The 27,699-nt window shown below is 37.6% G+C and overlaps 6 protein-coding genes and 1 long non-coding RNA gene across 10 annotated transcripts; 3 read left to right on the top strand and 4 right to left on the bottom strand.

Annotated features, from left to right (window-relative positions):
* The first annotated feature begins 786 nt into the window (after nt 1-786).
* LOC114736821 (pentatricopeptide repeat-containing protein At5g15300) lies at nt 787-2,661 on the top strand. The gene has a single exon (XM_028924702.1). It carries the CDS (start codon nt 942-944, stop codon nt 2,565-2,567), a length of 1,626 nt encoding a protein of 541 aa, XP_028780535.1. The 5' UTR covers nt 787-941; the 3' UTR covers nt 2,568-2,661.
* Nucleotides 2,662-3,466: 805 nt separating this feature from the next.
* On the top strand, nt 3,467-4,141 carry LOC114736794 (uncharacterized). Its single transcript, XM_028924665.1, has one exon. It carries the CDS (start codon nt 3,612-3,614, stop codon nt 3,957-3,959), a length of 348 nt encoding a protein of 115 aa, XP_028780498.1. The 5' UTR covers nt 3,467-3,611; the 3' UTR covers nt 3,960-4,141.
* Nucleotides 4,142-4,333: 192 nt separating this feature from the next.
* Nucleotides 4,334-5,949, bottom strand: LOC114736796 (uncharacterized). Its single transcript, XR_003739376.1, has 2 exons — nt 5,004-5,949; nt 4,334-4,904 (listed from the first exon to the last, which is right to left on the bottom strand). It is a non-coding gene; the product is annotated as an uncharacterized LOC114736796 (long non-coding RNA).
* A 1,626-nt stretch (nt 5,950-7,575) lies between these two features.
* LOC114736789 (KH domain-containing protein At4g18375) lies at nt 7,576-13,389 on the bottom strand. 3 transcript variants are annotated; one of them, XM_028924658.1, is made up of 10 exons: nt 13,226-13,389; nt 11,870-12,497; nt 10,756-11,172; nt 10,412-10,669; nt 10,046-10,303; nt 9,866-9,930; nt 8,894-8,960; nt 8,248-8,728; nt 7,857-8,157; nt 7,576-7,826 (listed from the first exon to the last, which is right to left on the bottom strand). In XM_028924658.1, the coding sequence occupies exons 2-7, from the start codon at nt 12,431-12,433 to the stop codon at nt 8,912-8,914; spliced, it is 1,611 nt and encodes a 536-aa protein (XP_028780491.1). In that variant the 5' UTR covers nt 12,434-12,497; nt 13,226-13,389; the 3' UTR covers nt 7,576-7,826; nt 7,857-8,157; nt 8,248-8,728; nt 8,894-8,911. The 3 variants fall into 3 exon arrangements, with proteins under 3 accessions (XP_028780491.1, XP_028780489.1, XP_028780490.1); XM_028924656.1 differs by having other exon boundaries at nt 7,857-8,728; XM_028924657.1 differs by having other exon boundaries at nt 7,857-8,728; nt 13,296-13,308.
* A 1,794-nt stretch (nt 13,390-15,183) lies between these two features.
* Nucleotides 15,184-21,036, top strand: LOC114736791 (polypyrimidine tract-binding protein homolog 1). 2 transcript variants are annotated; one of them, XM_028924661.1, is made up of 10 exons: nt 15,184-15,529; nt 16,014-16,223; nt 17,323-17,385; nt 17,472-17,545; nt 17,653-17,748; nt 18,843-18,900; nt 18,967-19,071; nt 19,149-19,230; nt 19,853-19,918; nt 20,191-20,314. In XM_028924661.1, exons 1-10 carry the CDS (start codon nt 15,347-15,349, stop codon nt 20,199-20,201), a joined length of 948 nt encoding a protein of 315 aa, XP_028780494.1. In that variant the 5' UTR covers nt 15,184-15,346; the 3' UTR covers nt 20,202-20,314. The 2 variants fall into 2 exon arrangements, with proteins under 2 accessions (XP_028780494.1, XP_028780493.1); XM_028924660.1 differs by having other exon boundaries at nt 15,186-15,529; nt 19,853-19,965; nt 20,191-21,036.
* A 973-nt stretch (nt 21,037-22,009) lies between these two features.
* Nucleotides 22,010-23,030, bottom strand: LOC114736793 (probable calcium-binding protein CML45). Its single transcript, XM_028924664.1, has one exon. It carries the CDS (start codon nt 22,860-22,862, stop codon nt 22,266-22,268), a length of 597 nt encoding a protein of 198 aa, XP_028780497.1. The 5' UTR covers nt 22,863-23,030; the 3' UTR covers nt 22,010-22,265.
* A 3,477-nt stretch (nt 23,031-26,507) lies between these two features.
* Nucleotides 26,508-27,358, bottom strand: LOC114736795 (uncharacterized). The gene is made up of 3 exons (XM_028924666.1): nt 27,201-27,358; nt 27,004-27,071; nt 26,508-26,889 (listed from the first exon to the last, which is right to left on the bottom strand). Exons 1-3 carry the CDS (start codon nt 27,268-27,270, stop codon nt 26,761-26,763), a joined length of 267 nt encoding a protein of 88 aa, XP_028780499.1. The 5' UTR covers nt 27,271-27,358; the 3' UTR covers nt 26,508-26,760.
* Nucleotides 27,359-27,699: the final 341 nt, after the last annotated feature.

The raw sequence follows: 27,699 nt of genomic DNA on the forward strand, positions 1-27,699 counted from the left end.
CGATTTTTTCAGAGAATACTGATTCCGTCCAGAAGGCCCAGTCTTAGGTTTAATGAGACAGCCATGGCCCATACTCTCAAAGGGCCAGTTCCTTGAATTCAGTTATTTTGTTGGGCTCACTAGCATACTTATACTCTCTGGCTGTCGTTTGGAGTTCTGGCAAAAATATTTACGAATATATGATCAGGACCGGTTAAGATAGCTTATAATCAGTTGTTTATCCGTGATTAACGAATCACGAGATAAATATATGATAAAAATTTTATCTCACTTATGTGAAATGTGCTTGTAAAAAATTTTAACGAGTCCTATGTTAGATTAAAAAAAAAAGGACTTGATTTTGTTAAGTTAGATTGAGGATTAGTGTGTATGAAAAAATAGATTAAAAAAGTTATCCTCAATTAGGCCTGGTAATATTAATCAAATCTGAGGTGATAATATTGGGTATCATATAATTATATTAAAAAAATTAGTCTTTGTGAATTTTATATAAAAATAATCTTTGATATTGCTTTGGTCAGTAATTTTACTCTATGACTTCACTAGAAGTAGATATGATGTATCACATAAAACTTGACAAATGAAATTGTATGATTTGTAATACACACATATGTATATATAGCGTTTGTCAAGGTTTTGTATCTTACATTGGTAATTGTTGACTGATAAAAACTTTGGGCGATGATTAGAGACATATCCATATGGCGATAAACAAAGGGCTTAATTAAATGGATCGCTTAAGTCAGTCTTTTTCTTCAAATCATTAGCTATTGCTACTCATTTGAAATGCAAGTGAATGAAAATTTGCAGACTACTACCGAGGAAGATAAATAGAAACTAATAAGCTTACAACTTTTATCCCCGCGTTTTATTCATTGAACTGTGTTCATGTTTATTCAGGGAATTGAGATTAGAAACATAGGGGGCCGGCTGTGAGTCTGATGATCAGAAAAAGAAGCGGCATTAACCGCCGCGGGCGATCGAGTATATGGCAAAAATGCTGCAACTTTCGAACTCTCAAACAGATCCACGCTTACATGATCGTCAATGGCTTCAACTCAAACGTTCGATACATCAGAGAGCTCATTTTCACAAGTGCCATGGAATTTGTGAGCACCATAGAGTATGCCCACCATGTGTTTGCTCATATCGATGAACCAGATATTTTCATGTGGAACACCATGATCAGAGCCTCTGCTCAAAGCTCAAATCCCGTGAAGGCAATTGCTCTGTACGCCCAAATGGATAATCAAAGTATAAAGCCCGATAGCTTCACTTTCCCTTTCGTGCTCAAGGCTTGCACAAAGCTTTTGTGGGTTAAGACGGGTACAGCAGTTCATGGTAGGGTTGTGAAATTCGGGTTCCTGTCAAATCCATCGGTACGAAATACTCTTATATTCTTTCACGCTAATTGTGGGGACTTGAAGATTGCGAACGCACTTTTTGATGATCACGCGAAGACGGACGTAGTCCCCTGGTCAGCACTAAGCACGGCATATGCCAAGCGAGGGGATCTGAGTCTCGCTCGTCAACTATTTGATGAAATGCCCGTGAGAGATTTAGTTTCTTGGAACGTAATGATAACTGCGTATGCTAAGCAAGGGGAGATGGAGAGCGCGAAAAAGCTGTTTGACGAAGTTCCAAAGAGAGACGTGGTAACTTGGAACGCAATGATCGCAGGTTACGTGCTTTGTGGCTCGCATGAGCAGGCAATGGAATTGTTCGAGGAGATGAGAAAAGTTGGGGAGCGCCCAGATGAAGTGACAATGTTGAGCCTGCTATCTGCTTGTGCCGAACTTGGAGATTTGGACATCGGACAAAATACACATAGCTACATCCGGGAAATGTTTTCAGAAGACTTGAGCACATTACTTGGGAATGCACTCATTGATATGTATTCCAAGTGTGGAAGCATCGAAAAGGCGCTTGAAGTGTTCAGAGGAATGAGAGACAAAGATGTGACCTCGTGGAACTCAGTCATAGGAGGCTTAGCTTTCAATGGCCATGCTGAGGAAACAATTGATATGTACAGGGAGATGAAGAGGACCACAATCAGACCAAACGAGATCACCTTTGTGGGAGTCTTGGCAGCTTGCAGCCATGCTGGTAAAGTTGACGAGGGTTATCGATATTTTGACCATATGAGGAGTGAGCGTAAAATTGAGCCCAACATCAAGCATTATGGTTGTATGGTAGACATGCTGGCGCGTGCTGGACTATTGAAGGAAGCGTTTGATTTCATAGAATCAATGAACATTGAACCTAATGCGGTAATATGGAGGACTCTGCTTGGAGCTTGCAGAGTTCATGGACATGTGGAGTTGGCAAAACTGGCGAACGAAAAGCTTCTTGGAATGAGAAAGGACGAGAGTGGTGACTATGTATTGTTGTCTAATGTATATGCCTCAAGAGGTGAGTGGGTTGGGGCAGAAAAAGTAAGGAAGTTGATGGATGAGGGTGGCGTAAAGAAGAATCCTGGGTATAGTGTAGTTGAAGCAGATGACAGGGCACTGATGCATTATTTGTTTGATTCAAAACCTAAGTCGAGGTCAAGAAGCCAAACATAGCTTCGAAATTGGCTATAAGACGCCATCCAATCCCATTTTCTACTAGGTTCATATATATTTTCCTGAATATGATCTAATCCATAGAATCATGTGATATTTATAGGTCTCTTTTGACAACAATATTCCATCGCTGGGAAAATAACTGGAACTTGACAATGGGATTGTGGGTTCCAGTCTATATTCCGAGGATGTCTTCACCTTTCAGTCACGACTAATAACCTATAAGCATTTGCTTCTGCATCCGGCAGTGTAATTGCACTGATATTGTTAGGCGGTTGAATCGCTGTTAAAGGAAAATTCCAGTTGATCTAGTCAAAGTTTGTTAGAAGAAAAGCAAATACAACAACCAATTTTTTTATCTTTCTCAAATATTATTTATAATTTTTCAAAAAAAAAGATTTTGAAGGTCATAATGATATTCAATGTTGATGATGCTAACTGCTAAGAAACAAAATAAACAAAATAAAAAAAATAAAATTCTATAATAAATTCGCCATTTTTTAACCAATACAAAACTTGGAGGTTGAGAAAGAAGAAAAAGGATGAATGTAGAGTGTGATTCCTCTATTAAGGCACCAGAGTGCTTTTTAATAATAGGTACGACGTGATCCTTCATCGCAATTCCAGTTTTTATGATGCTTTTTAATTAATAATGTTTATTACATAACTTAAATTCCTATATCGTCACTTTATTGGCATATTCATATGGCAAATAGTCACACACACACGTATAAACTATTATATTAAACAACCACGTTCCTATAGTTACAATACATAGCACATGGGTCCAAGCTTTTGTGGTCCTTTTCCTTCATGAGCTTACAGGACATGCATTAGAGTATCTAATCTACCGCTTGCCGCCGGCTGACAAATAACCCAACAAATCTACTTTTACACCCAGTTTCAATTAAAACATTATGTAAAGTCAGAGGTCTAAAGTAATATTTTGTCAAAAAAATATTAAGCAACAGGACAAAGGAATCTTGACCCTGTCAATATTCATTAATGTAGATCATATCAAATTGATCTTACATTAAATATTGCATGACCTGCCCTCCGATAGTGAAACAAGAGTTGACTTTCCCTCAAAGCCAGAACAGAATTCCAAGATCGGTCCTTTGCCCATCAAAACGAGAAAGAAGAGGGTTCTTCCTGCATCAAGAGAAAGAAGCAAGTCGCAGCAGGAGAAGAAGAGAGTCCCTGGTTTTTCCCCCCCTCCTTGTAGAAGAAATGAGTCAGAACATGATTGCCCTTCTGATTGGAGCTGTTGGTGCGGTATTGACTTTATCTGCATACTCACAAACCTTCATAACCCCAACTCAATGCATCACAGTTGGCCTGTTCGTCCTCATGTTTGGTTTGCTCGTACGAGAAGGTCTTATATCTATCTAGTTCCTGATCCTTTTTGCTTTTCTGGGTTTTACTTTCCGATTGTCTCAACTTTCTCAATACTCCCAAAGCCCACTGTGTGTCTTGATTATATGTACTGTTTTTTCGCCTCCTATTTCAAATGTGAACCTAATTCTCTGCATTTTATTTATTAAGAAGTCTCCTTTCAAGGATATATTGGTAAATAAGGGTTGGTTAATTCGACCTTCTTGGTCTTGCTAGTAACATACACACCAGTCTTGATTACCATAGTTACTAAACTTCACGAAAACAAGGTGACAGTAAAAGTCAGGTTTTGCAGGATCAGATGTAGGAAACGTTAGAAAAAATTAAAGACAAGAGACCTTTTTTTATCTCCCATATAAAAAAAATAACGGTTCCATGAGAAGCCATAGAATATATTGATATAAAAGAACCTTGAAATAGCCGCTTACAGTGGCTAGATCCGGAGCAGAGTTGCTTGCATGTCTTGTCTCCATAAATTTTCCAGAACAATTTGCTGCTATTCTATTATGGTGAAAATGAATGAAACAACCTCGAGAAATTGCATCCTACGGTAGAGAAGAAGCCCTGTACGTGATAGAAACTTACTGTAGCACATGAGCAATCAGATGAAACTTTAGAGAGGCTTCTTTTTTCTTGCTGCATATGGATAATAACTCTGTAGTCGCAACTCAACACTGAAGCCTAAAGAAAATGGGTAACCTAATCTTGTGAGTTGTATTCATTGGTCCCTGAAAACTGCAACGGATCTCGTATGTGGAGCCAGCCACCTTGAATTGCAAAGTTGTGCCTCTATGATAGCCAAGAGTGCAAACAGGAACACTAGCTAGCTTTGTAGGTGATGAAACAAGAAGTGACAAGTACTTACCACTCCATACATGCGTAACAACTTGGAATCATTTCAATAATATTCCTACCAGAGAAGACAGTAATCAAATCTCCGCACTGTAATGAAGATAAAATAATGAGTAGAAAATGATGCATGATAAATTGCATGTGAGATATTATACTCAAGTTTTGGAAAATTTTAGCAGTAGTAATCACTGCTTCATTCCTTGGTGCGAAGTCAAGGGAAACTTGACACAAACGGGGTGCGCATAAAACCTGCAAAAGTCAGCAAGATTGATTACATCAACCTGAAGAGGAACTTGAAAGCTTAAATATTTAACTGTCAGAGTTTGTATTTTCGTACTTTATGTGCCATGTTTTCCGCTGGCATGAAAGTCCATTAAACTTCTAAGCAGCTTACAGTTGCATTAGTCAGTTCCAAATTCTGAGAAGTGTATGCGATCTCCAGAAGTGATAGTAGGGCTATTTCATCTAAAAACCGAGCATGAGAAAATGAGGGTCTCATGTAGCCAGAGATGACTTGCCGGTCACTTTTATTATACAAACCAAACCTTGCCGGCAAGTCATCCTTGGCTGCATCACATGACCTCATCCCCACATGCTAGACTTTTGATGAAATTTTCAAGGACCAATAACCACAAAGTAACTGTTTTTACCACAGAAAAGAAAAGGGACAATCTGATAGTATGGTGTTGGGCTGTAGCCAATGAAATGAGAGTATATCACTGATTCACTGGCATGAACACAATACAAGAGCAGGAACTTTCCCGAATGAGGAAGACGGCAATCCCTATTAAAACGAAGATCAGTAACAGACCTTCCCTCTATCTGTTATCTGATAGAGGAGAAGAAGCCAATTGGACTACAATGCCGCGTTTGGCAGGGAATAGACGAATGGGGGTTTTGAGGCTAAAAGAAATGCAATACATGAGGTTCGCATAAAGAGATTGCTTATGCAAGTTGGGAAGCAAAGCAAACACATGCATTAATGAGGCTAGCATTTTCCACCAGTGGGGACAGCCCTATAACTGTCCCATTGCTGTCCTTTGTCTAAAAGGGTAAGGGAAAAAGCTGAGTAACTTGGGGCATTCTTGTTGCTAGATGTGACTTTTGCTTTGGTGATAGAACCAAAAAATATTTAAAGAGAAGGCATAGCTTCAGCTCTGAATAGGTTCTCAGACCACCATACTGTGGAACGTGGAGGGTCATTCAAGAGAAAACCTTTTCCTTGAAGGCTCTGGCTCAGTTGAAGGGACAGCATCTCACTAGAACTTGTACTATAAAAGTGTCCGGTGTCAGTTTAATTAGGTGGATTTGAATTACTACAACTGGACGTAAAGAAACACACCACGATTATTTCTGGCAAACAGGTGAGGCTTTCACGGGAAAAAGCTCTGAATTCTTATCCTCTTGCTGACACAACATTTTTTTAAAATTTTAATTTTTATCTCTATAAACGGTAGCGACGCCGGCAAATTTGATTGGAGTTACTGATTTACAAACAAAATCGTTGGTTTCCTCTTCCTTTGAAACATACAGGAAAAAAACTAAAAAGATGTCGAGTTCAAGCTGCCATTTTTCAGCCACTACGTTGCTGAATCAACGCATAAAATATTAAATTCAATTGGGTATATGAATGGTCGACCACAACGTATCTTGAGAGCTCCTGTGTAATGAGCGTCCCTATGACTTTTTGAAGTTCATATACCAAGGTCTGAAGTCTGAAACCATCTCGATTCGCGAAGCGTCCGGTCTGGATAATTTCATTAAGTTCTTTCAATGGACAACCTTTTTTAACAGAATTTAATGGATAATTTCATAAAGCTGGTGATGCGGGCATAAAACATCTACATGGGTGTGTTTAGATTAACGGTGGAAAAGTAATTTTTTTTTTAATCTAACTTTTACAGAAATCAGATTAGAAAAAAACAATTTTTTTGAGCTTATTGTATAAATACATTTCAGTGACAGAAATCAGATAGCCCCACCGCAGATCCAAACATATAAAATCACAGTCACATTAAAAGCCAAATTGGAACGCACATTTGGAGGCCCAAACGTGGTCCCAAACGGACCCATTATCTGACAGATTAATGCATTGTCTTCTTATAACCAGGCAGTAGAAATAAATTAACATGCCTTTTTTGGGCCATCATATCGAGTAATCAGCATGGTGTGCAACATCATTATTAATACTAATTTCCATTCTTAATATAAAAACTAATTAAAAAATAAAAAGAAATCAATCAAATTAATTATGAATTTGCTCATTCAAACTATCATTTTTAATCAGTGAGTTGGTTCTTGACCCCCGTTCGAAAGGAGAGCATATTCTTTTTTTGACCTTGAAGGAGTGCATATTCATACACTAAACAAGAAAATGACTGTAATCATTTCAAAAGGAATTGATATCCACCCCCCAAGTCCCAACACCTGCTTCCTCGAATTCCAAAATTTATTGTTATTATTATTTTTAGATTAAATTTTGAGAAAATAACTAAAAAATAAGATAAAAATTACTAAATACCAAATAACAAATGTCAATAAAAACTTATTATTATTTACAAATTCAGTATTATTAACACTAAATAAAGTATTATTACTAAACCTAATTTAAAATTTAGTAATTTTCAACTTTTTTTGGTCATTTTTTTAAAAAGATTCTTGCGGTCCGTAACGAGCAACTCAATCAGAAAGGTAGAATCGCTCGGCAACCGAAGGCCCATAATTTTGCTCGACGCACTTATACCTAAAACGCCCTGCCTAATGATTAAAAATAAGTTGCAAGGAACTTTACACCAAAACAAAAAGTTACAAAGAACCTGAATATCGTTTTGCCAAAGCTGCATGTCAGCAAATCACAATAAAAAATAAAATCTTCCCAATGATATTGTGCGCCTATCACATCAACAGCCAAATTTCAATCGCTCAGAGTCCCTACCAATATCACTTGGATAGGTATCAAGGTTCCTCGAATCATCAAAATGGCACAGAAACATTTTATTCACACGATGCAACCTCTTTTTTTTTTTGGTAAGACGATGCAACCTCTTGAAAGACTGGAAGATGCCTAAAAGCAAATTCGGTTGTCCTACCCCTTAGCCCATCAAAGTCTTTGTTTAAATGTAAAAGAAAAACTGATGGAATTCTAAAATGCTGTAATGCCGATTAAGCTCAGAAAAAGACTATGCACCGGTTGCGCAATTTGAGATATTGAATAATGTACCGTATCGGTAACTCGGGAAGGAGATGAACATACAGGGACATTTCTGGATCACCAAAGATAAAACATGCCTCCCACCCAATACACTGTCCTAGTCAAGTTAGCTTTCTTACCTAGTAGAGCGAGCTGCAATACGTTCATACCTTTACTAATTCAACAAATAAGTACTCTTCAATTTTTAAGAATGAAGTTTCACAGGCAAATAATGCAACATACCGTCACCTGCTTCCAGTGATAGATAGAGGAAGAAATTGACACCTGCAATACAGATGACACAAGGCTCCACCAAAATTTGATGTGAAGAACAACTTACCAGGAATCAACACCATTAAATTCAAATAACCAAAAAGTTCGTAATCCAAACAATGCTGAACAATTAGGAAAACAAAACCCAAGAGCAACGGTACAAATATATAACCACCCAAGGATCACAGCATCGCAGAATTTTTAATTCTAAAGACACGTTAGAATCAGAAAGCAGCAACAAAGGCAAGCGACTATATAGGTTCTTGGTAGCACAAGTTATCAAGCTGGGGAATCAAGGTAAAAAGGACATGGCCGATTTTAATAGTCTCCACGTATGTTTGGTCCACTAAGTAGAAGCGTCAAGGAGGGAGGGCCATGAGTTTGTCAAACCCTGGTTCATCTGGTCTTCTGGTTAAGGCAGTAGGCAGGCTTCAGGCTTCACAAATCTCAGCTGTTTGGATGGGAAGGGAAAGGCAACAAAGGGAAAAGAAGAGCATCAGAATTCTACATGGATATTGGTCAGGTTAAGATATTAAACTTTTATACACAATGGGACTAGGCTACATCATAGGCAGCTCCCAGATAAAAGACAAAATGGATAAAAACTGTAGTCTACCTGCAGATCAACCAAGTTTTAGTAAGCATTGTTTCTCCTGCGAGAAACATTGTTCTGACTAGACAACCTGGTAGGAGATACTAAATATCAGCATGATGAGCTCAAAGATCTTGGAATAAAATATCAGTAAGTGTAGTCTCTTCACAACATGGACAAGGTCAATAAGGAGCTTCGGTACACCCCCTCCCCCCTCTTTTGATGGCAAAAGTTGGTCCGTTCGTTTTCATCAGAAATATCATTACTCCGGAAAATATTTTAGGCATAAAACAGTTGCTATAAACAGTTTCAGGTTAGAATGTTTTCCCAAAGAATAAACTACCCGAAACTTTTTTTCATAAAAATTATACCTCCCCCTATAAATTTCTAGAATTTTCCATCACAAATGAACCCAATTTCCCCTTCGTGAAAGGGTGAGTATCAACTGACCAGAAAACACAACACTTTACAGAAGTCAACATTCACAAAACAAGCACATCCTAAAACAACAAACCTTTAGTTGGAAAAGAAAAACCTTTTATAAATAACACTCCCTCTGGTCCCACTTGCAAAAATCAATCAACAACTTTACAGAGATTAGTGAATTCAATTAACATTAATTAATGCTTTTAAATTTCAAGATTACCCTCAGTGAATTTCAACAATTAGAGAAGGTTATCTAGTTAGTCAGGAGATTGTTTAGTTTGTTAAGGATCATCAAAGTATAGGACACTCGGAGAGAAAAATTAACTCTTTATACAAAAGATCTTATATAAAGGACCATAGGAAACGCCCTTATAATAAGAACCAGAGGGAGTAAAACATAAGTTTCCAATGGGGCTCATTTAATAGCTCTCAACAAACCCTTTAGACCTTACACAATAAGATCACAAATCCACAATAATTATCAGATATTGATCTGAGTAGTGAAAATCACACACTGAAAAACCATAATTCAAGGAAACAAATATCAGAGTATGTAGGAAGATTAGTTACCCAGAAATGCTAGCCCGTCCCAAAGAATAACTTCCATAGGCTCCATAAGCACTGCTGCTGCCAAGCTATAGATATTTGGAACATTATTACAAAAAATGGGTAAGAAATAATAGTTGAGTATGTGATTTATGAGACATCTGGATGTAATCATCCGGGAATCTCATGATAGTAGACAAGTACCTGTAAACTGCCATAGCTTCCGAAACCATCACCAGCTTCCAAATCATTTGAGCCACCATAGCCACTTTGATACAAAGGTCCACGTCCATGACGTTTGCCATCTCTATTGTCATAGTCTGAGCCATCTGCTGAAACAGGAAGATATGGCAAAACTGGAAGAAATGCCGGAGCAGTGCCCTCTTTATCAAACAGATTTGCTCTTAGCCGTGTGAGGACTTGCACAACGGCATCCTTGGCAACATCGAGGTCTCCAGAAACCTAATCAACAAAGATAAAAATTGTTCAAAACTATAGGGCATAAAGAACAACCATTGCCTACACAAAAAATCCAGGAAAAAAAAAATGAAATTACAACAACGCACTTACCTGTACCATCTCATCATCATCAGATGCAATTTTAGGAAGATTTTCCTTTGACAAGATGCGGATGTTAGCCTTTGTGAGCCTCCTCATTTCAGTGATGATAGATCCTCCTTTACCAATAAGGCAACCAATTCGTGAGGTTGGCACCAGCAGACGGGTTGTGAATGAGATTATTCCTGAATCTCTTTCAACTTTCTCACTGCACCGGGGTTGTAAACACACAGCTGCCTCTATTGTTGGAGAAAATGTATCTTCAAAGAACTGAATGATCACAATTTCAAAACTGTCATATATACAATAGAAATCAAATCAAACAAAGAAGGTCCAATGGGTGACCAACATTTTACCTCCTTTTTTGAAATGGTGATTAAGCAATCATCTCCGGTTGCTGAACTATCAACTTTGATAGTTGCTCCAGAATCCTGCCTAATTTGATTTATTATAGCACCACCCTTGCCTATCACGCCTCCAATGTTTCCAGTTGGACAAACCAAGCGAACTGAAAATTCTTTTGATGATATCTCATCTCCTGGAGCTGAGTACAATGACCTCGGCCAGCCGCCAGCGTCACCTTTATATCGTCCATAAGCACCCATGACAGAAGCTATCCCCACAATTGGAGCTCCTGTGGTTGGACCCACAAGTGAGCCTCCGGTAGAATGCATAGCAGAGGCAAGCAGATGCTGAGATCGAGATGGGTTATCATGAAGTCGAGTTGCAATCTGATACAGAGCTTTCTTCACAATTGCAGGATCCCCAGAAATCTATAGTTTCAAATCCAGTCAGTACAGAAATACATTAACATACAATTATGCCCATTATTACCCAACAATCTTTGGGTAACTCATATCAAGAGAAAGAAAAAAATTAGTTATTATGTGCATGGGCTAGAGCTCAACTTGTACAACAGTGTCATCTACACAGCAAATATGAACCACCAGCCATTCAACCACCATGAAATAAAGCACAATAAACAAAAAAAATGAGACTAAATTGTCCACAATTAATGTCGGTACAACTGGATGATTGTAATCTATGCGATAATACATCAAAGCAGCATGGTAGAACTAACACTAGAGCTGCACAAATGAAAATGACTGAGAGCTTTTCAAGAAAACAAATTAGGGGAAGACAACCCTCTGTGCATGCATGTACGTGTGAAAGCGAGGAAGGGAAGGAGGAAGAGGTCTCGCAACTTTCTTAGGGGATTAACAATCTGATTTTTGACCCATAAGAAACAGCAATTGGAATAACTAGGGGCAATCAACTGAGACAGATAACAAATACTTTTAATCAGTATATCAATATAATACAATATATAGCAAACCACGTTATTCACGAGCCATGAATAATGTGGGTCAATCTTTAGGCGCCATGCAATGGGAAAAAAAAATTGTCTAATTCAAAATAAAACATAGAGAAAGAAGACAAAAGTATTAAGAAGAAACCCATTCATTGTACCTGCACAAGCTCGTCAGAGCTCAATGAACATCGAGGTAAATGTTCGTCCTTTAGTATACGAATCTGGGCACCTGTGTCGTTACGGATGCCCTGAACTATCACCCCACCTTTTCCAATAACACAACCTATCTGGTCAGATGGTACAAGTAACTTAGCTACAACTTGGTGGCCTCCTTCAATATCCTCGTCTCCATGAAATTCTTCAGCAACCACTCTGTCATGCACCTTAAATAGAGCATCCTGAGCCGGTGATACAAAATTGCCTCCATCCTCAGCAGCATTAGTCTCCTCACCGGGGCTGTAGATTGTAATAACACGCTCTTCACATCCCGGAACTGTCTCACCGATCCTAATCTTTGATTTGGTGTCTATCCTCAGTTGCCTAACAATCTCACCTCCCCTACCAATAACACTGCCGATCTTTCGGACAGGGCACAGATAACGGTACACGGTATCTTCAGGATCAATTACAAACTGTTCTCTGTCATCACCCGTATTCCTCTTTTTATTTCCTCTGGCGTCATAGTCAGACTGAGAGCGGGAACGCTTTCCATGACCAGCCATTACAGAAAATTCTTTATATCCGATTCTAAATCAGATTAAAAGCTTTCAGGCGAACTTCTATAATCTGCCAAAGATACACAGATTACATAATGAAATTCATAAAATTATGGCCATGATTTGTTGATTCCAAAACTAGCCCCAGAAAAGCGTGGGGAAGCGGTGCAATTATAACGGGTAAATTATAAGAAGTGGAAAAATTTACCACTCCTCCAAAATAAAATTAAGGGATAGGAAATAACTTCCATACGTTTCAAACAGAAACCGGCATTTGAACAAGATATTGCCTCATGACAGAAATTCGTATTGTCATTTTAAAACTCAGATCTAGTTCAATTTTAAGGAACACAATTCGTTTCCCCCCACTTTTTGCGGTTAATGCTTGAAGAACATGAAAACATCTACACAAATCCCATCGTTTGCAATGAACTTGCTACCCTGTCAAATAGATAGAACGAAGAACACATTCAAAACGAGCCGTTTCAAGTGTTGGATTTGGCCTTTCAGCAAGAAACCGCATATCCTAAGGACATATTAGCCCGCAACAGACCCTTGTCATCAAAGACTACTACCCAAATGCTTCAATTATAACATAAGCAGATGGCTGCAATTAATTCGAAGACCACAATCAAGATTTCTGGTTCATAGGAAAAATTTCGCGTCGATCGTCAACGGATATACGGGGGAAATCATCGATAAGAGAAGTACTAAACAGCAGACAGAACGGATCAATCAAGAAACGCGAGTAGGATGAAATGAATTTAAAATAAAATAAAAAATCAAAGGTGCGGTTACCTTTAGTTAAACGGACGAGCTATAGAGAAGTCTCTGAGAAAAACAAAGAAAAAGAAGAGAACTGTGACACGTTTAGCTAAACGGATCTGAGCACTGCGTTGTTATCGTGCTGATAGGGGCGGAGATGCTTCCAATGGACGGATCAATTTGGTCAACACTTCAACGCTGGCAAGTCGTCGCTACTCGCATGCGAAGAGCCCATTTGGTCAGCAGAGTTAGATATTCGCATGCCTGCCCGAACCGTTAACCCATGATCAAATGAAATCCAGTGCCCCCCCATAGTGCACATGATTGGGCCTTGAATCTATTCCTTATCAATAATAATCATAATATCGAGGTAATTATTTTTCATATCTGACTTCTAGTTGGTAGTATCAAGGAAGTCATGAGATAATTGGGTAAAATAACGTGTGGATCTAAATCACTGATACCGGATATAAAATACTCTTTTAATTTTAAATATAAAACCTATTTTATAATGTAATCTAAATTATAAAATAAGTTTTGCATTTCTATTATAGAGTAGGGTTTATATTTAGTATGATTGGAGGGTGAATTTAATACATAGTGAATAAAGTAGTATTTGTTTATAACATACGCTGGGGGCAAAAAGAGAGCTAGCCTACTATCAAACCATTCGTTTTTTTTCCTCTAAGCAAAGTGATATTATAATATATTACTTTTAACTCTTAATATAAGAGTTAGTTGACAAATTTAAGTAGACTAAAAATTTTTATTAAGTTAGTTCTTTGTAATAGTTAAGTATTTTCTTTCTTAAAATAACATTGCTAATCATATTAGCTAAAACTACTATTTGATAGAAATTTTAACATATGCAACTAATATAATGACTATTTTAAAAAAAAAAAGATAAATATAAGAGATAAAATGGATTATGTTGTTATATTTAGCATCATTAAAAAAAAAATTGAATTCAGGTGTTGAGTCATTAAAAATTGTCTTAAAAAAAGATATTGTTATTTTGTGAAAAAAATAAAAGATTAGATATAATTATCAATTGAACACTCTAGCTTGGAGGATTCTGATGGATGATGGGAGGTTAGGTAATGGATTTTCACATTAACCCGCTGGGGAAGGATAGAGAGAAAGTGAGATTTTTAATAAAATTGTTTTTTAAAACAAATATATAAGTGAAGTTATAAAATTTTAATAAAAAAGAAAGTAAGATAAAAGCATAAGAAAAAGAAGCTTGTATATATTATATTAAATTCTTCAATCACATATGGTAATATATCTTTTTTTAACTGTGAATTTATAATTAAATGGTAATATATTTCAAAAATAAGATATATGACTGTGATTTGAGAACATGGCATAATAGATATAAAGAATTTGATATAAGTATTATGAGAAAAATTAATTAATAGATTTTAATCTCATTTTTAAAAAATAGTCCAAGAGAAAATTATCACCATGTTTTATAAAAAATTCAAATACAAATAGGCTTCCTAAATCTTATATCTACGAGTTAAATGTGTACATTTATACGTTGAGTTATATTTTTCATAAATCAAATTTTAAAATTTATGTTTACAGTAAATGCTAAGTGTTTTTTTTTTATATGTGAATTATATGTATTTTTTTCTGATCATAAATACTAAGAACCCAAAAATATTTATTTATTCATTTGGTGGGGAGTATATGGGGATTTTCTTTTTCTTTTTTTGTTACCCACCCAGTTCATCGGAAATTTGTTCTGATTACATCTGGATTCGATCCGCATTGCCCACCTAGCTGTGGACGAGTCTCTCAACGGGGATTTCTATATACACTGAGAGTCGAACTCAAGACTTCATTTAAACAGTACCAAACTGTTTATTACTTGGATAAACCCGTTGGCTAGGGGACTTGTTTGAAGGATGAATAGCGCACCCCCAAGGTCGGAAAAAAAAAAAAGGGGATAAACAGAGCCCACAGCTAATATCGCAGATCTTACCTCGGTGGAGTCCATGACAATATAAATTCCCATCCACATCCTTCACTCTCCTTCGAGCTATCTGGAAATCGCAGCAGTTTCCAGACAATCAAACGCTTGACTTTACCTTCAGGACCTGTAATCTTTAGCTGCACCGATTCCATAACGGTGCCCCAAATCGTGAAATGTCAACCTCAAGCCAGCACCAGTTCCGGTACACTCAAACCCCGTCTAAGGTCCTGCACCTTCGCAATCTTCCATGGGAGTGTTCAGAAGAGGAGCTCAAAGAGCTTTGTAAACCCTTCGGTAAAATTGTCAACACCAAGTGCAATGTCGGCGCCAATCGGAACCAAGCTTTTGTTGAATTTGTTAGTTCCTCATCTCTCTCTCTCTCTCTCACTTGTTATCTAATTATGGATTCTTTTTCGGCCTTTTAATCATTTATTTGTCTTTCGAGAGACATTAGGGTAGAAATAAACTGAGATGCTTGCCAAAGACTGATGCATGAAAGAAATTGAACTAGCGATATTCTTGGAGGCGACAAGGCCATGGTGAAAATGAAACGTATAAAGGATTTAAAACAACAAACTGAAAATTTGAAGAAGCTGTATATACTCATACAAAATTTTGGCATTAAAAAAATGCCTTTATCTTAATGAAAACAATACATTAGATCAGCTAACGGTGATCGGATTGACTTTCCGGGAAACACTTCAGCTCATTTCCCTATATTAAAATATTCTGTGTCTGCCGCATGTCTGGGGGTGCGCTTTTTAACATTTGATGAAACACTGTTCTTTTCCGACTATCCAACTCTGATTTCTGAACTCTTAAAAATCATGACTTTACCAGGCAGATTTAAATCAAGCCATTTCAATGGTTTCATATTATGCCTCGTCTTCAGAGCCTGCGCAAGTTCGCGGTAAAACTGTTTATATTCAGTATTCTAATAGACACGAAATTGTCAACAATAAAAGTCCTGGAGATGTTCCTGGAAATGTCTTGCTGGTAACAATTGAAGGTGTGGAAGCTGGAGACGTGAGCATTGATGTTATCCACTTGGTAGGTGCTTTTTGATTTGATTTGGAGATATGCTGCAAGCTCCTTGTTTAGACAAAAGCATTGCTTTACTTCATTTTATATGCTTCTCTGCTCATTTGGTTTAGTTATACTTGTTTTAAACTTTTATGCTTGAATATAACCGTTCTGTAACATTCTAATAATGGGCATAAATGCATGATCCTTGGATCCCATCATTCTTGGAGTAAATTAGACACTACGTTTTCCTGTTAGGTCATGCAATTTTTTTGTAATTTAGATAGCAGGAACAGTTAAGTAGTATGATCTGAACTATAATGCTGAAGTACAGACTGCCATGAATCCTAATTTGATAACTAATATCACTAGAAAGTGATTTTTGCACTAGCAATAGAAAATCACATGTCGAATTTTAGTTGTTTTCCCTGCTGTTCACATGATGCAGAGTTGAAAGCCTGTTGACCCTTTTTTCATCTTTCATTATCTATAGCATTAACAGAGATTAGAATCACTTTACTAGTAGGAGAAAGGTACGTAATATCAAGGTTCATCATCTGAGGATTTTCGCAATTATGAAAATTGTTTCTCATTCACCTGAACTCCTTATTCTTAGTCCATCCTATCAAGTTTATTTATTTACTTGTTTATGTTTATTTTGAAAGGGTGTTCTCCAATCTAATTTGAATGCTTTATCATATACCTCTTGGCTTTTATATCTTCAAATTACATGGAATTGCATATCATATTTTATCAGTTATTCTTGTGATCTCTTATCTACTTCTCTTTGTTTAGAGTTAGAAAGAATCCTGATTAAATCATGTGCCATTTTTTATTGAAATCGGCTGAATCACAGATGGTGATCTCTCATATTTAGATACTTTTGTTCGAGACAGTTTGGAATAATTATCATGTACGCATACTCCTTTCTAAGGTCACCCATATAAGTCCAGGTGTCATTCTGCACTTATTTCTCTGCAGTTTGAAACTTCTTGTTGTTGCCTGATGATCTCGTGATTTGTGATTATTCCAGGTCATCTGGTCATGTACTGTATATTTTCCCACCTTATTCTTTTAGGAAAAAATCAATATGATGTCTGAACTAGTATTTTGTCCTGTTATTCAGGTGTTTTCTGCTTTTGGGTTTGTACACAAAATTGCTACATTTGAAAAGGCTGCAGGCTTCCAGGTTAGACAGTTATTTATTATCGTGCGACATTTATTTCAATATGTCACTGTCATTATCCATTTTATTTATGTGTTTTATCATGGCAGGCTCTGATTCAGTTCAGTGATGCTGATACTGCTGCTTCAGCTAGGAATGCATTGGATGGAAGAAGCATACCCAGGCAAGTCGTGCATTTGCAATTTGCTCCTTTCATCTTCTCCATCATAGATTCTGATTATAGTTGAGCAAGTATTAAATTTGCTGATTAGCTTATGCTTTTGTACTCAGATACTTGCTCCCTGAGCATGTTGGTTCTTGTCATTTGCGCATATCATACTCAGCACATACTGATCTTAATATCAAGTTCCAGTCTCATCGCAGCAGGTAATGGTTTACTTGCAAAACTACTATAATGTAGTACTGTTTTGTCACATGATTGCTGGTGTTTGGGATTCGCAGATTTATTTCAAAGGCCTGTTGTCATTTTCACGGTGTTCTCTGACCTGCTAATTGATATGTGCTTTTTGTCATCTAGGGGTTAGTGAAGCCTGATAGTCAGAATACAGATGTGTTGGCATATCCACTTAGTAAATTTCTTGATCTTTTTCCTGTTATTGGCATTAAAGTTAAGTTATTATTCTTTACCAAAATGAACTGAAGAAAGTGATGTTTTTCTGCTTCTGGGTAATTTTTCTGAACCATCTTTGGTATTGATGCGATGACTGTGAAATCATAAATAAGTATGGAGAACGATATTTACATAAACAAGCCTGCTTCTCAAATATATTCCAGCCATTATATTCAATTTTTGTCATGGTCAGATTGAATTTGGATTTTATCTTTGTTAAAGAGGGATAGTGAAACTGGATTTCAGAATTCTAGTTTCGGGGTCCTTAGATCATAGTCTCTTCCAGTTTAGGGGTCTCTTAGGAAGAGAAGGATTCATGGATAGACCATTGTAATTACGAGACCTAGGCCACTTGTGATGCATGAAAATGCTAGGAAGTAGAACTGAGAATCAATGGTTGAGGCCAATGGCCTCATAACTTAATGACATGAAAGCTTTCCTGTCAGTAGGAGGTTGCAAGTTTAATCCTGTTTGTAATCTTGGGCCGTTGGTGCCTATCCCTCTAAATTTTTTTGGGGGGAGGGGGGGGATCAATGTTTGAGAAATCCAATTGCCCAAATATCTTTGCTGAAGCACTTTCTATTTGTTCCATGAATTTAAATGAGCTGACAGACTCAACAATGCTTTCGAATCACTTATATTGCTTCCCAGTTATCTGCTTTCCTTACGAGAGTTCTCTGGCTTCAGGAAAATCTCTGTTTATTTTCATACCCTCTTCTTTTTAAAGCTTTATTTAAGAATGACGGTGTCTGGAAAGTTTATTTTCTTCTTTAACAAGTGTTATTATTTTGATGTTCTTCCAATGTTGATGTTTGGGTAGTAGTGCTGAACTATTTTGACAACTCTGCAGGGACTACACGAATCCTTACCTTCCTGTTAATCCTACTGCCATTGAGGGGGTGGTGCAGGTATTCTTTTTTATCCTATTTCTGCTTTCTTTGTTTTAACATGTACTAACTAATTATGATCCCCAGCCTGCTGTTGGTCCTGATGGGAAGAAAAAAGAACCCGAGAGTAATGTGCTTCTGGCATCTATTGAAAACATGCAGTATGCTGTCACTGTAGACATCCTTCACACTGTAAGAAAAGTTATTCTGCATGTGAATTTTAAGTTGTTGGCAAATTGTAATGAGTGTTGCTGGTCTACCTGTCACAGGTCTTCTCTGCGTTTGGTACTGTGCAGAAAATTGCTATATTTGAAAAGAATGGGCAAACTCAGGCTCTAGTTCAGTACCCTGGTATTGAACCTACTTGAATTTTTCTTTCTTGGGAATCAGTGTAATGTCTTCTTTTAGATTGGTATTTCAAAAATGTGTATATATTGTATGTGCTTCATGAAATGTGATGGGGAATTACTTTTTGTGCTTTGTGTGATTTGTTGGGAAAGGGGAAGCATGTTTCCTGGCTTGTAACCCATTAAGTGCCATAAAAGATAGAAACCTGCATCAGGATGGAACATTTTTCTTGGACTTCTCTTGTGACTTGTGTTATGCTAGGAGGTCAGCAACAAGCTAGATGTTCTTTTAAGTTTGTAGGAATATAACCTAAGCTTCTTAGTAAGAAAGAAATTGAGAGGAAGAGTCCACCTGCTAGTGTGGCAGTTCTGGTGAGTTATAGCATCTCATATATTATGACTTTGGAGTGGCAGTAAAAGCATCTTTTAATTATTACTCGGTACTATAGTTCTTGGCTTGACTTTAGGACCTTTAATCTTGCAATTTTTGAGCCTTTATTTTGACCTATGATTGTAATCCAACGGAATCATCAGTTGTTTTCTAACCATAGTCAGACGTCCTTTGCTTTTCTGAGTTTTTATTTTATAAAATTTTTTTTTTGTGTTCATTAAACTTTCATGTGCAGATGTCACTACAGCAGCAACTGCCAGAGAAGCTTTAGAGGGGCATTGCATATATGATGGTGGCTATTGTAAGCTTCATCTATCATACTCTCGTCATACTGATCTCAATGTGAAGGTATAAAAATATGTGTTTTTGAGTTAATGTTCATGAGGGGAAAAATGAAAGAGGGGGATAAATATTAAAGATGTACTAAGAAGAAATTTGGACAATTCGTGGTCGGAAAGAGATTTGTTAAATGTATGCTTCTTGACACCTGGTTTATTCTACTATTTTTCATATGTTTGGATGATCATCTATCGAGCTGATTGTAGTATAATATAATCATTTTTTTGATTTTAGGCTTTCAGTGACAAAAGTAGGGACTATACAATCCCAGATCCAAGTATGCTTGCAGCACAGTCTCCTGCCGCAGCTTGGCAGAATTTTCAGGCTTCTCCTATGTACCCTGGTAGTTCTCCACCTGTACAGGGTCAGGTCCCTGGAGGACAAGTTCCATCATGGGATCCAACCATGCAGGCAGTTTCACCAAGTTATGCACCGGCACCTGGTACTTTTCCTGGTCAAACCTATGCGGCCCCTCCAGTTCCTGCCTATTCCCCCGCAGCAATGCCTGCGGCTTCATCACCTCTTGCACAGACAAGTCCTGTTTCTCATAATGCGAATTCTCTGGGAATTGCTCAAGCCGGGGTTCAACAGAATGTAAATAATATACAGCCCGGTGGCGCTTCACCTCCGGTTCCTGGGTCCTCGCCTCTTGTGCAAAGCAGCCCAGTTGCTCAAGGATTGGGTCAGCCAAATACTAGACCTGGTGGCGCTTCACCTCTGGGTCAACAGTCTTACTATGGTTGATGAGTTGTCTTTCACGTAATTGAAGTCACTTGGCTCAGGCAAAAAATTGAAGTCCCTTTGCCTTGCGATTGATTTTCCTCCTTTTATTTATATTTGTTACTTTTTAGTTGGATCTCAAAGAAATCTGCCCTGATTGTTTTAATCTGCAATGCGGCAAGTATCATGGCTTTCCTCCTATCACTGACTCTTGTATTTTCCAAGCTACCATGCTCCTTTCAGGGCCTTCTATCGTTCGTTTTGTTTCCTTTTTGGATTCTAAGTATTGTAATGTGAACCTTAGTGTCATAGTACCAAGAGCATTTCGAGGCAAATAGATGCACTACTTATTCCCCTGAACCGTTATTGTCTGTGGCCACTGGATGGAATAGTCATTCTCCTGGAGAGGGTGTAGCCGATCGAATTGTGGCTTTGAATGGCCTTGCCATAGGCCTTAACCCGAGAGAGGGAAGGAAAATAGATATTTCAGTGCGTCTCATGGCCGTTTTAGCAGCAAACTATCAACAACTAGAGAACCAGTATTGAGGGCGGGAATAAAGAAGCCCTATTTTAATAAATGAAAATATAAACCATTTAACAAGGACAAGACAAGGGAGTGACATTTTCATATTTAGAGTTGCAAAATGTGTAGGACATGGTTTTATACACACGTCTTCAATTTCAAGGACTAACCCAAGAATTCTGTTAGAATCATACATAAAGAGAATTAATTTATGTAATTTTATAAAATTAGACTTCTAGCGGTTGAGGGATTTTTTTTAAAGAATAAATAAGAGAGTTCTATGAAGGGGGGCGTCCGGCATCCTTTAAAATCAATTAAAAAAAAACTAAGATAAAACTCCTCGATCTTACATGTAGGTAAAATTATTTTTAGAAAGTTAATTTAAACACCCTATGAACGTGGCTGCATAGTACGGGCCTCGGGGGGGGAAAATTAATAATGATGTTTTGCACCGATTGCAATGGATGAATCTTCTTTTCATTAGCTTCTTTTGAAGGAAATCAAATCGGCAGATCATTTGCTTGAGAGGGAATGGCTTGCCCTTGTCCCCACAGACCGCCAAACAAGTCAGCATGCAGAATGTCTTGCAAGCAAAGGAGGTTGAAAAATCAAGTTGCGTGGACCAAACCAAACAAGTATTTGGCATTTAAATGTTCAATTCTTAGCTCTTCACAGATAAGATATAATATTGATTTAAAAAAACTAAACACGAGTTGAAGAGGCAGGCTTTATTTCATGTGTGGGCCCAAACTCTGGCTTATATTGACACTTGAGTGGGAGCCCTCAACAAGCGGGCCTGGCTAGAAAATATATAACGTACGTTCATAACCAACATATTTGTTGGTGTGTGGTTAAGTAATTGATATTTCTGACCTGGTGTAATGCATAGGACTCACATTAATTATGATTATAATCATAATAATTGACATAATATGTCATGAAAAACATCATACAATATTTATTGACATGATTCTCCGAGAGACAAATTACGAAGCTGAGAAGCTCGCACAACTTCCCATCGGATCACGCACCAACGCTAACAAGAAGTGCATATAATTATGATAAATCAATGGAAACTGTTCTCCATAATTCTAACAAATTCATGGAAATCTATTCTTCCGTCTCCATTTTCATCGAAGTTGGCGATCATCTTCTGGCAGTCCTCTAGTTCCGTGGCTTCCTTCAACCCCAAAATACACAGAACCCTCTGCAGCTCCCTCCCATCGATGAAACCATCTCTGCTCTCATCAAACACGTCGAAAGCTTGCTTCACCTCCTCCAAGCTTGGTTCTTCCTCTTGGAACATCCCGGAAATCTCACCCGACCCATACCTATCATCGAGTTCTTCGCTTTCTGGGCTGCAAAAAAGTCCCAACTTTTCCATCACCATTTTCACTTCGTCCCTTTCTAGCTTCCCATCATGTCTGGGTTCATTGCTAGAACTCTCTCCGAGACTCACCTCGGAGTCTGAAAACTGTACATCTCCTTTTACCTTTGGGTTGACAGAACTAAGTCGGGATAGAAAAGATAACAAAAAATTTCGGGGAAAGGTCTGTATTCTGTTTAAGAATGTACCGCAGAAGAAAAAATCGAGCAGAGAAAACAAGGGAGACTGTGATGTCTTGTCCATAGTGATAAGGTAGGGAATTTCACCAACAACCATGGCTTCGGATTGAGATAAGCTTGTAAATCTAAGACAGAGATGTGAAGTTAAAATCTTTCAAACGGTCAAATTGTTGGAGGAAGCAGGGAGGGAGGCATGGGGTTTTATAAAGAAAATGGAAGAAATGGTCATCAGGTGACACCGTCATATGAAGAAACTTCGTATTCTCTTTCCCCACAAAATCAAAGAAATTGTTGCATCAAGAAGGCCCCTTGTGGGTGAAGTAGCGTCAGGTTGGCCTGCTTTTTATTTGTCCTCTTATGTTGGATTTTGTCTCGACATTGGCTTGGAGAAATGCAGCGTCATAATTTTTTTTAAATAGAAGTTTTTGCCTTCGATGGTTATATTAGCCTTTAATACCCGCACCCCTGAAAAAGAAAGAAAGAAAGAAAGAAAGCAGGGAGGCGGAACAAAGGGCGTCACTTCCCATGTAAAAGTATTTCCGGGGGAATCATATTCCCACCACGACGAATGTTCCACGAAATGGGGGAGAAGCATGAAGGAAACTTGGAATTCCACGATGGGAATTTTGTTTTTGCGTCTGACTTGTCGTGCGGGGAAGTGCTTTTCCACTGCAAAGATGTCCCCGGAAACCGGGAGAAAGAAGTACTAGCAACGCGCAATTCAACTGAACTATTTCTGTTCTTTTGTAAGAAATCTGAAAGGAATCAAAATTATGAGAAGCATAGAGCTAATTTAAATCAGTTTACACTAAGCGTAAAGGAGTTTATTGTGTAATGTGTATGCTTCAGTCTCCAGGATTTCAGATCAGACCATGAAAAGTCTTCATGCCGTAGTCATTAAGACATTCAGGAGCACTTGCCTGGAAAATAGGAAAAGATGAAGCACACTTTTGTCCCCCAACCTTCCTTCTTTCCGTGTTTATTCATTTGTTTATTTATAACTCTCTTGTCGCTCGTCCACTTCAACTTATTCTTTGTTCATTCTGCAATCATAGGACAAAGACTACATCCATCGAGGGTCAACGCAAATGGAAAAAAAAAAGAAGTTGTTATAATATACTACTTCCGATTCTTAGTATAAAAGCTAGTTTATCATTTAATTTAGTTCTAAAATTTCAATCCATATTTTCTCTTATATTTGTTCATTTTTTTCAAGGTAGTCTTTGTAGTAATTATATATGTTATTAGTAAGAGTATTTTAAAAAAGACGGCACATATTTATTACAAATAACTAATTTAACTAATTTTTTTAATCAATTCAAATCAATTAACTAAATCTTTTTTTTTGTATAAACCATCCGGTATCCAACCGCGTCTTTTCTGCGGCCCAGCCTCTTTGGGCCAGTTGTACTCTAGCGATCGACTAGTCCGGATTCGGGCCGGGCGACAAGTAAAACCCTCCCTGGTACCCTTTTTAACAAGTGAGGATTCGAACCCCCACCCTCAAAGAGTAGAGACTCGCCTCACTTGTGGCCTAGCCAGTTACCACTAGGTCAGGAGTATTATATTACATAACTTATTATAAAGATAAACTCATATTACTTCGGGGGGAAAAAACGAGACAACGTGGAAAATTAGAGTCCTAAACTTAATGTCTCGGGATTTTTTTTTTGTCAAGATATGATATTAAATTTAAAACCGATTTTAGCATAGACGTGCGCATGAAACCTTCAGAGAGACTATCTCTATGTGATCATCTTGTAGCTTTCTGTTTTAGTGAATTATATATATAGCTAGCAGTCTCAGGGAAAATTGGTCAAACTTTTCTATTTGAAAATTTAATTAGTTAAAAAAGATATAAATTTGAGTATGTGCAAGTATGATCCATGAGTGTAACATATTTTTCGCTATATACAAATTACTTTCATATTGATGATTGTTGCATATCATTAATGATACATTGCACACAGCGAAAGATATATTGCACTTACGGATCATAGCTGCATCCATTCAAATTCAAATTCTTTTAACTAATTAAATTTTTAAATAAGGATTTTTTACCAACTTTTTCATCTGTTGAGCAAAAATTATAAAGAAAATACTCCCTCTGTTCCTTATTATAAGAGACGAATAACCGAATTATGTTGATAAAAAAAGCAGTTAAAATTAGTTAAGAACAATCAATGTGTAAAAAATATAATTTTTTTCCAAAAATGCCCTCATTAATAAGGAGAGAGAGCATGAGAGAGAACAATTAAATTATTGAAAGAAAGAGAAGTGGGAGGGAGAGAGCGTGTGATTTGGAGACAATAAATATGGATAAAATAGGAAATCAACACAAAAGGTAGAAATAACTTTTAAGTGTCTCTTATATATAGGAACATGTTATAAGTATCAAATGTATCTTATAATAAGGAACGGAGGGTGTATATGACTTGACGTGAACTTCTTTCTCCTTAGCCCTTAGTCCTTGCCTCGGCCGCATCTATGGCTCCGGAGATTAATGTTTCAACTGGGCTTAATCCACTTGGCCCAAAAAAGGGTTTGATCCTTACGGCCCAGAAAAATGGCTCAACCATGTGAATTACAGGTGTTCACTTCGCCTCGTCAGCCCAAAGCAGACTCGCTAAATTAACTTTGCCCACTTAATCCAACTTGGCAACGGATCGGCTAATTTAACGCATTCAACTTGATTATATATATTCGATAGCGACTCGTAAAATAGGTATTCTTTTAAGGAAAAAAAATATGGCTTTTATAAAGTCTAATATAAATCTATATCAAAATATATTTTTTATCAATTGTAATTGTAATAGCGACGCCCTGAGCCCGGTGGAGCCAATGACTCTGTTGCAAAGCTCAATCTAAATTACCTCAACACGAACTGAATCCCATTTTAAAAATAACTTATCAAAGTCTTTGATTGCTCGTTCCAAGGATTTTCCATTTTAAGGGTAATAAATTGTTCATAGAAAAATCGTGATCACCCATTCCAATTTGATCAATGATCACTGCCTTGTAAACTATAGCGCACACACAACACATAAAGAGTAATCATATTAATTAAAATAACCAAGAGTACTCTACCAGACTGTCGCAATGGTTACACCCAACCGTTTGATTACGATTCCAACATAAATAAATCTAAACTGATTATATTAAAATGCGATTTCAATATTCTCGTAATCTGTCGTTCCAACTAATACACAGCTCAACATAAATGCAATGAGTTGGGTCCTTTCATTATCTTCCCATCACGCCGCTTGCCTTGAAAAATTTCGGCCATTGTAGATAGCGCAGTAGATTGAGACTAATTAAGAAAACTGAAGAAGATAAAAAGCAGATATGTATTGCACACAACACAAGATAGCCAGTGTGTTCTTATAATCACACTGGGATTGTATAACACAAAATCCCTCTCGATCTCATACATGATGATGTCAAATGCTATTTTAAAAGTGCAGAAAGTAAGAGGAAACTACATGGTACCCTGCTAATTAATGTTCTACATGTACATATCAAGAAGCTTCGTCTTTAAGGATTCATACATACTGCATCGAAACACGATGGTGTTAAATCAAAACCATGAAAGGAGGGTAAGCTCTGCTTTATCTATTATTTTAGGTATATGCGAAGGTCAAACCTCATGGAACCGCCTGGACTGCACGTGAAGGTTCATCACGAAACTCCTTGTTAACTCGTAAGTCGGCCAATCTCGCATCCATAGACACACTCTCGCTTCTAAGTCAAACGTTATTTTATTTCTTTTGTCATTATCAGATGAGAATGAGATAGGCGAGTCCCTTATTATTACCGACAATATTACAGCACGCCACAACAACACAGCTAAACCATGCACAGGCAATTTCTGGGTTTCAGCTTACACCCACACGCCATTCAAATCCAAAGGGAATTATTCGAAACAAAAGAATCCACAGAGAAATGGAAAGACGGGACACTGATCATTGGAACAATCTAAATTTGTTGTTCTTGCATTAGGAGGGAGAGGGAGTGATTGAAGGTGCAGGAGGGCTGAACAGATTTCCATATTTGGGATTAGTGTTTGCCTCCGGATCCCCATAATCCATCACTTGGATCATCAACCTCATTTTTCGGGAATTTTCCTAGATGACAAACAAAGTGAATGATGTCAACATTGGACCAAAGCAATCAAGCATACAATAATAAAATTAGCTTTATGTACGCGGATGTAGACATTTTCTGGGAAAGAATCAAACCTCTGTAGTCTCTGCCTTAGCAGGATAATGATGGCGAGGAACTGTCTCCGTCAGCGCTCTCCCGAAACCTTAAACATTCACAGGAAAAAAGTGTCACAGTCACAACAAGGAATTGACGAGACGGACAAAGACATGGACATAAAATAAAGAAACAATGGTCTGTGGAAAAGCAGATTGAGAAGTGAGGAGATACAAACCGTAGGTGAAGGCGAGAGAGAGCAGAGACATGACCAGAAGAAGCGCGAGAAAACGTGAGGGGCTCATCATTTTGCTGGGGAAGTTTTTGGAAGACAGAGGCGAAGAAGGAAGGAGCTATGAGGGCAGGGTTGTGAAATTTGAAGGGAGTGAGGGAGAGAGAAGAAAGCAGTGAAGGTTCTATATCTATATGTATCAGATGATATCTAATATTTCTCGGAAACCGCCTTTGCTCAGATCCAACGAAAGGCCTTCATTTTCGTTATCACTGCCTACCTCTTTTTGACCCCTGATCATTTTTTTTTTTTTTGAATTTCTATCGCCTCACCCAATATAACAAATAATTTAGTAACTTAAAAATAACATGGTCGCTAGCTATCATATCAGTTAAAAATCAAGCTGACCAAAGATCGCAGGCTTAATAATGATGTGATTTTAAAGGGAAACAAAAGAGACGACGTCGTGAGTACTTTGAACATTGAGGCGCACGTGATATTATGA

This window comes from Neltuma alba, unplaced genomic scaffold (assembly GCF_004799145.2).
Source record: "Neltuma alba isolate B1F8T4 unplaced genomic scaffold, ASM479914v2 tig00013372_pilon, whole genome shotgun sequence".
Classification (NCBI taxonomy): Eukaryota; Viridiplantae; Streptophyta; class Magnoliopsida; order Fabales; family Fabaceae; genus Neltuma; species Neltuma alba.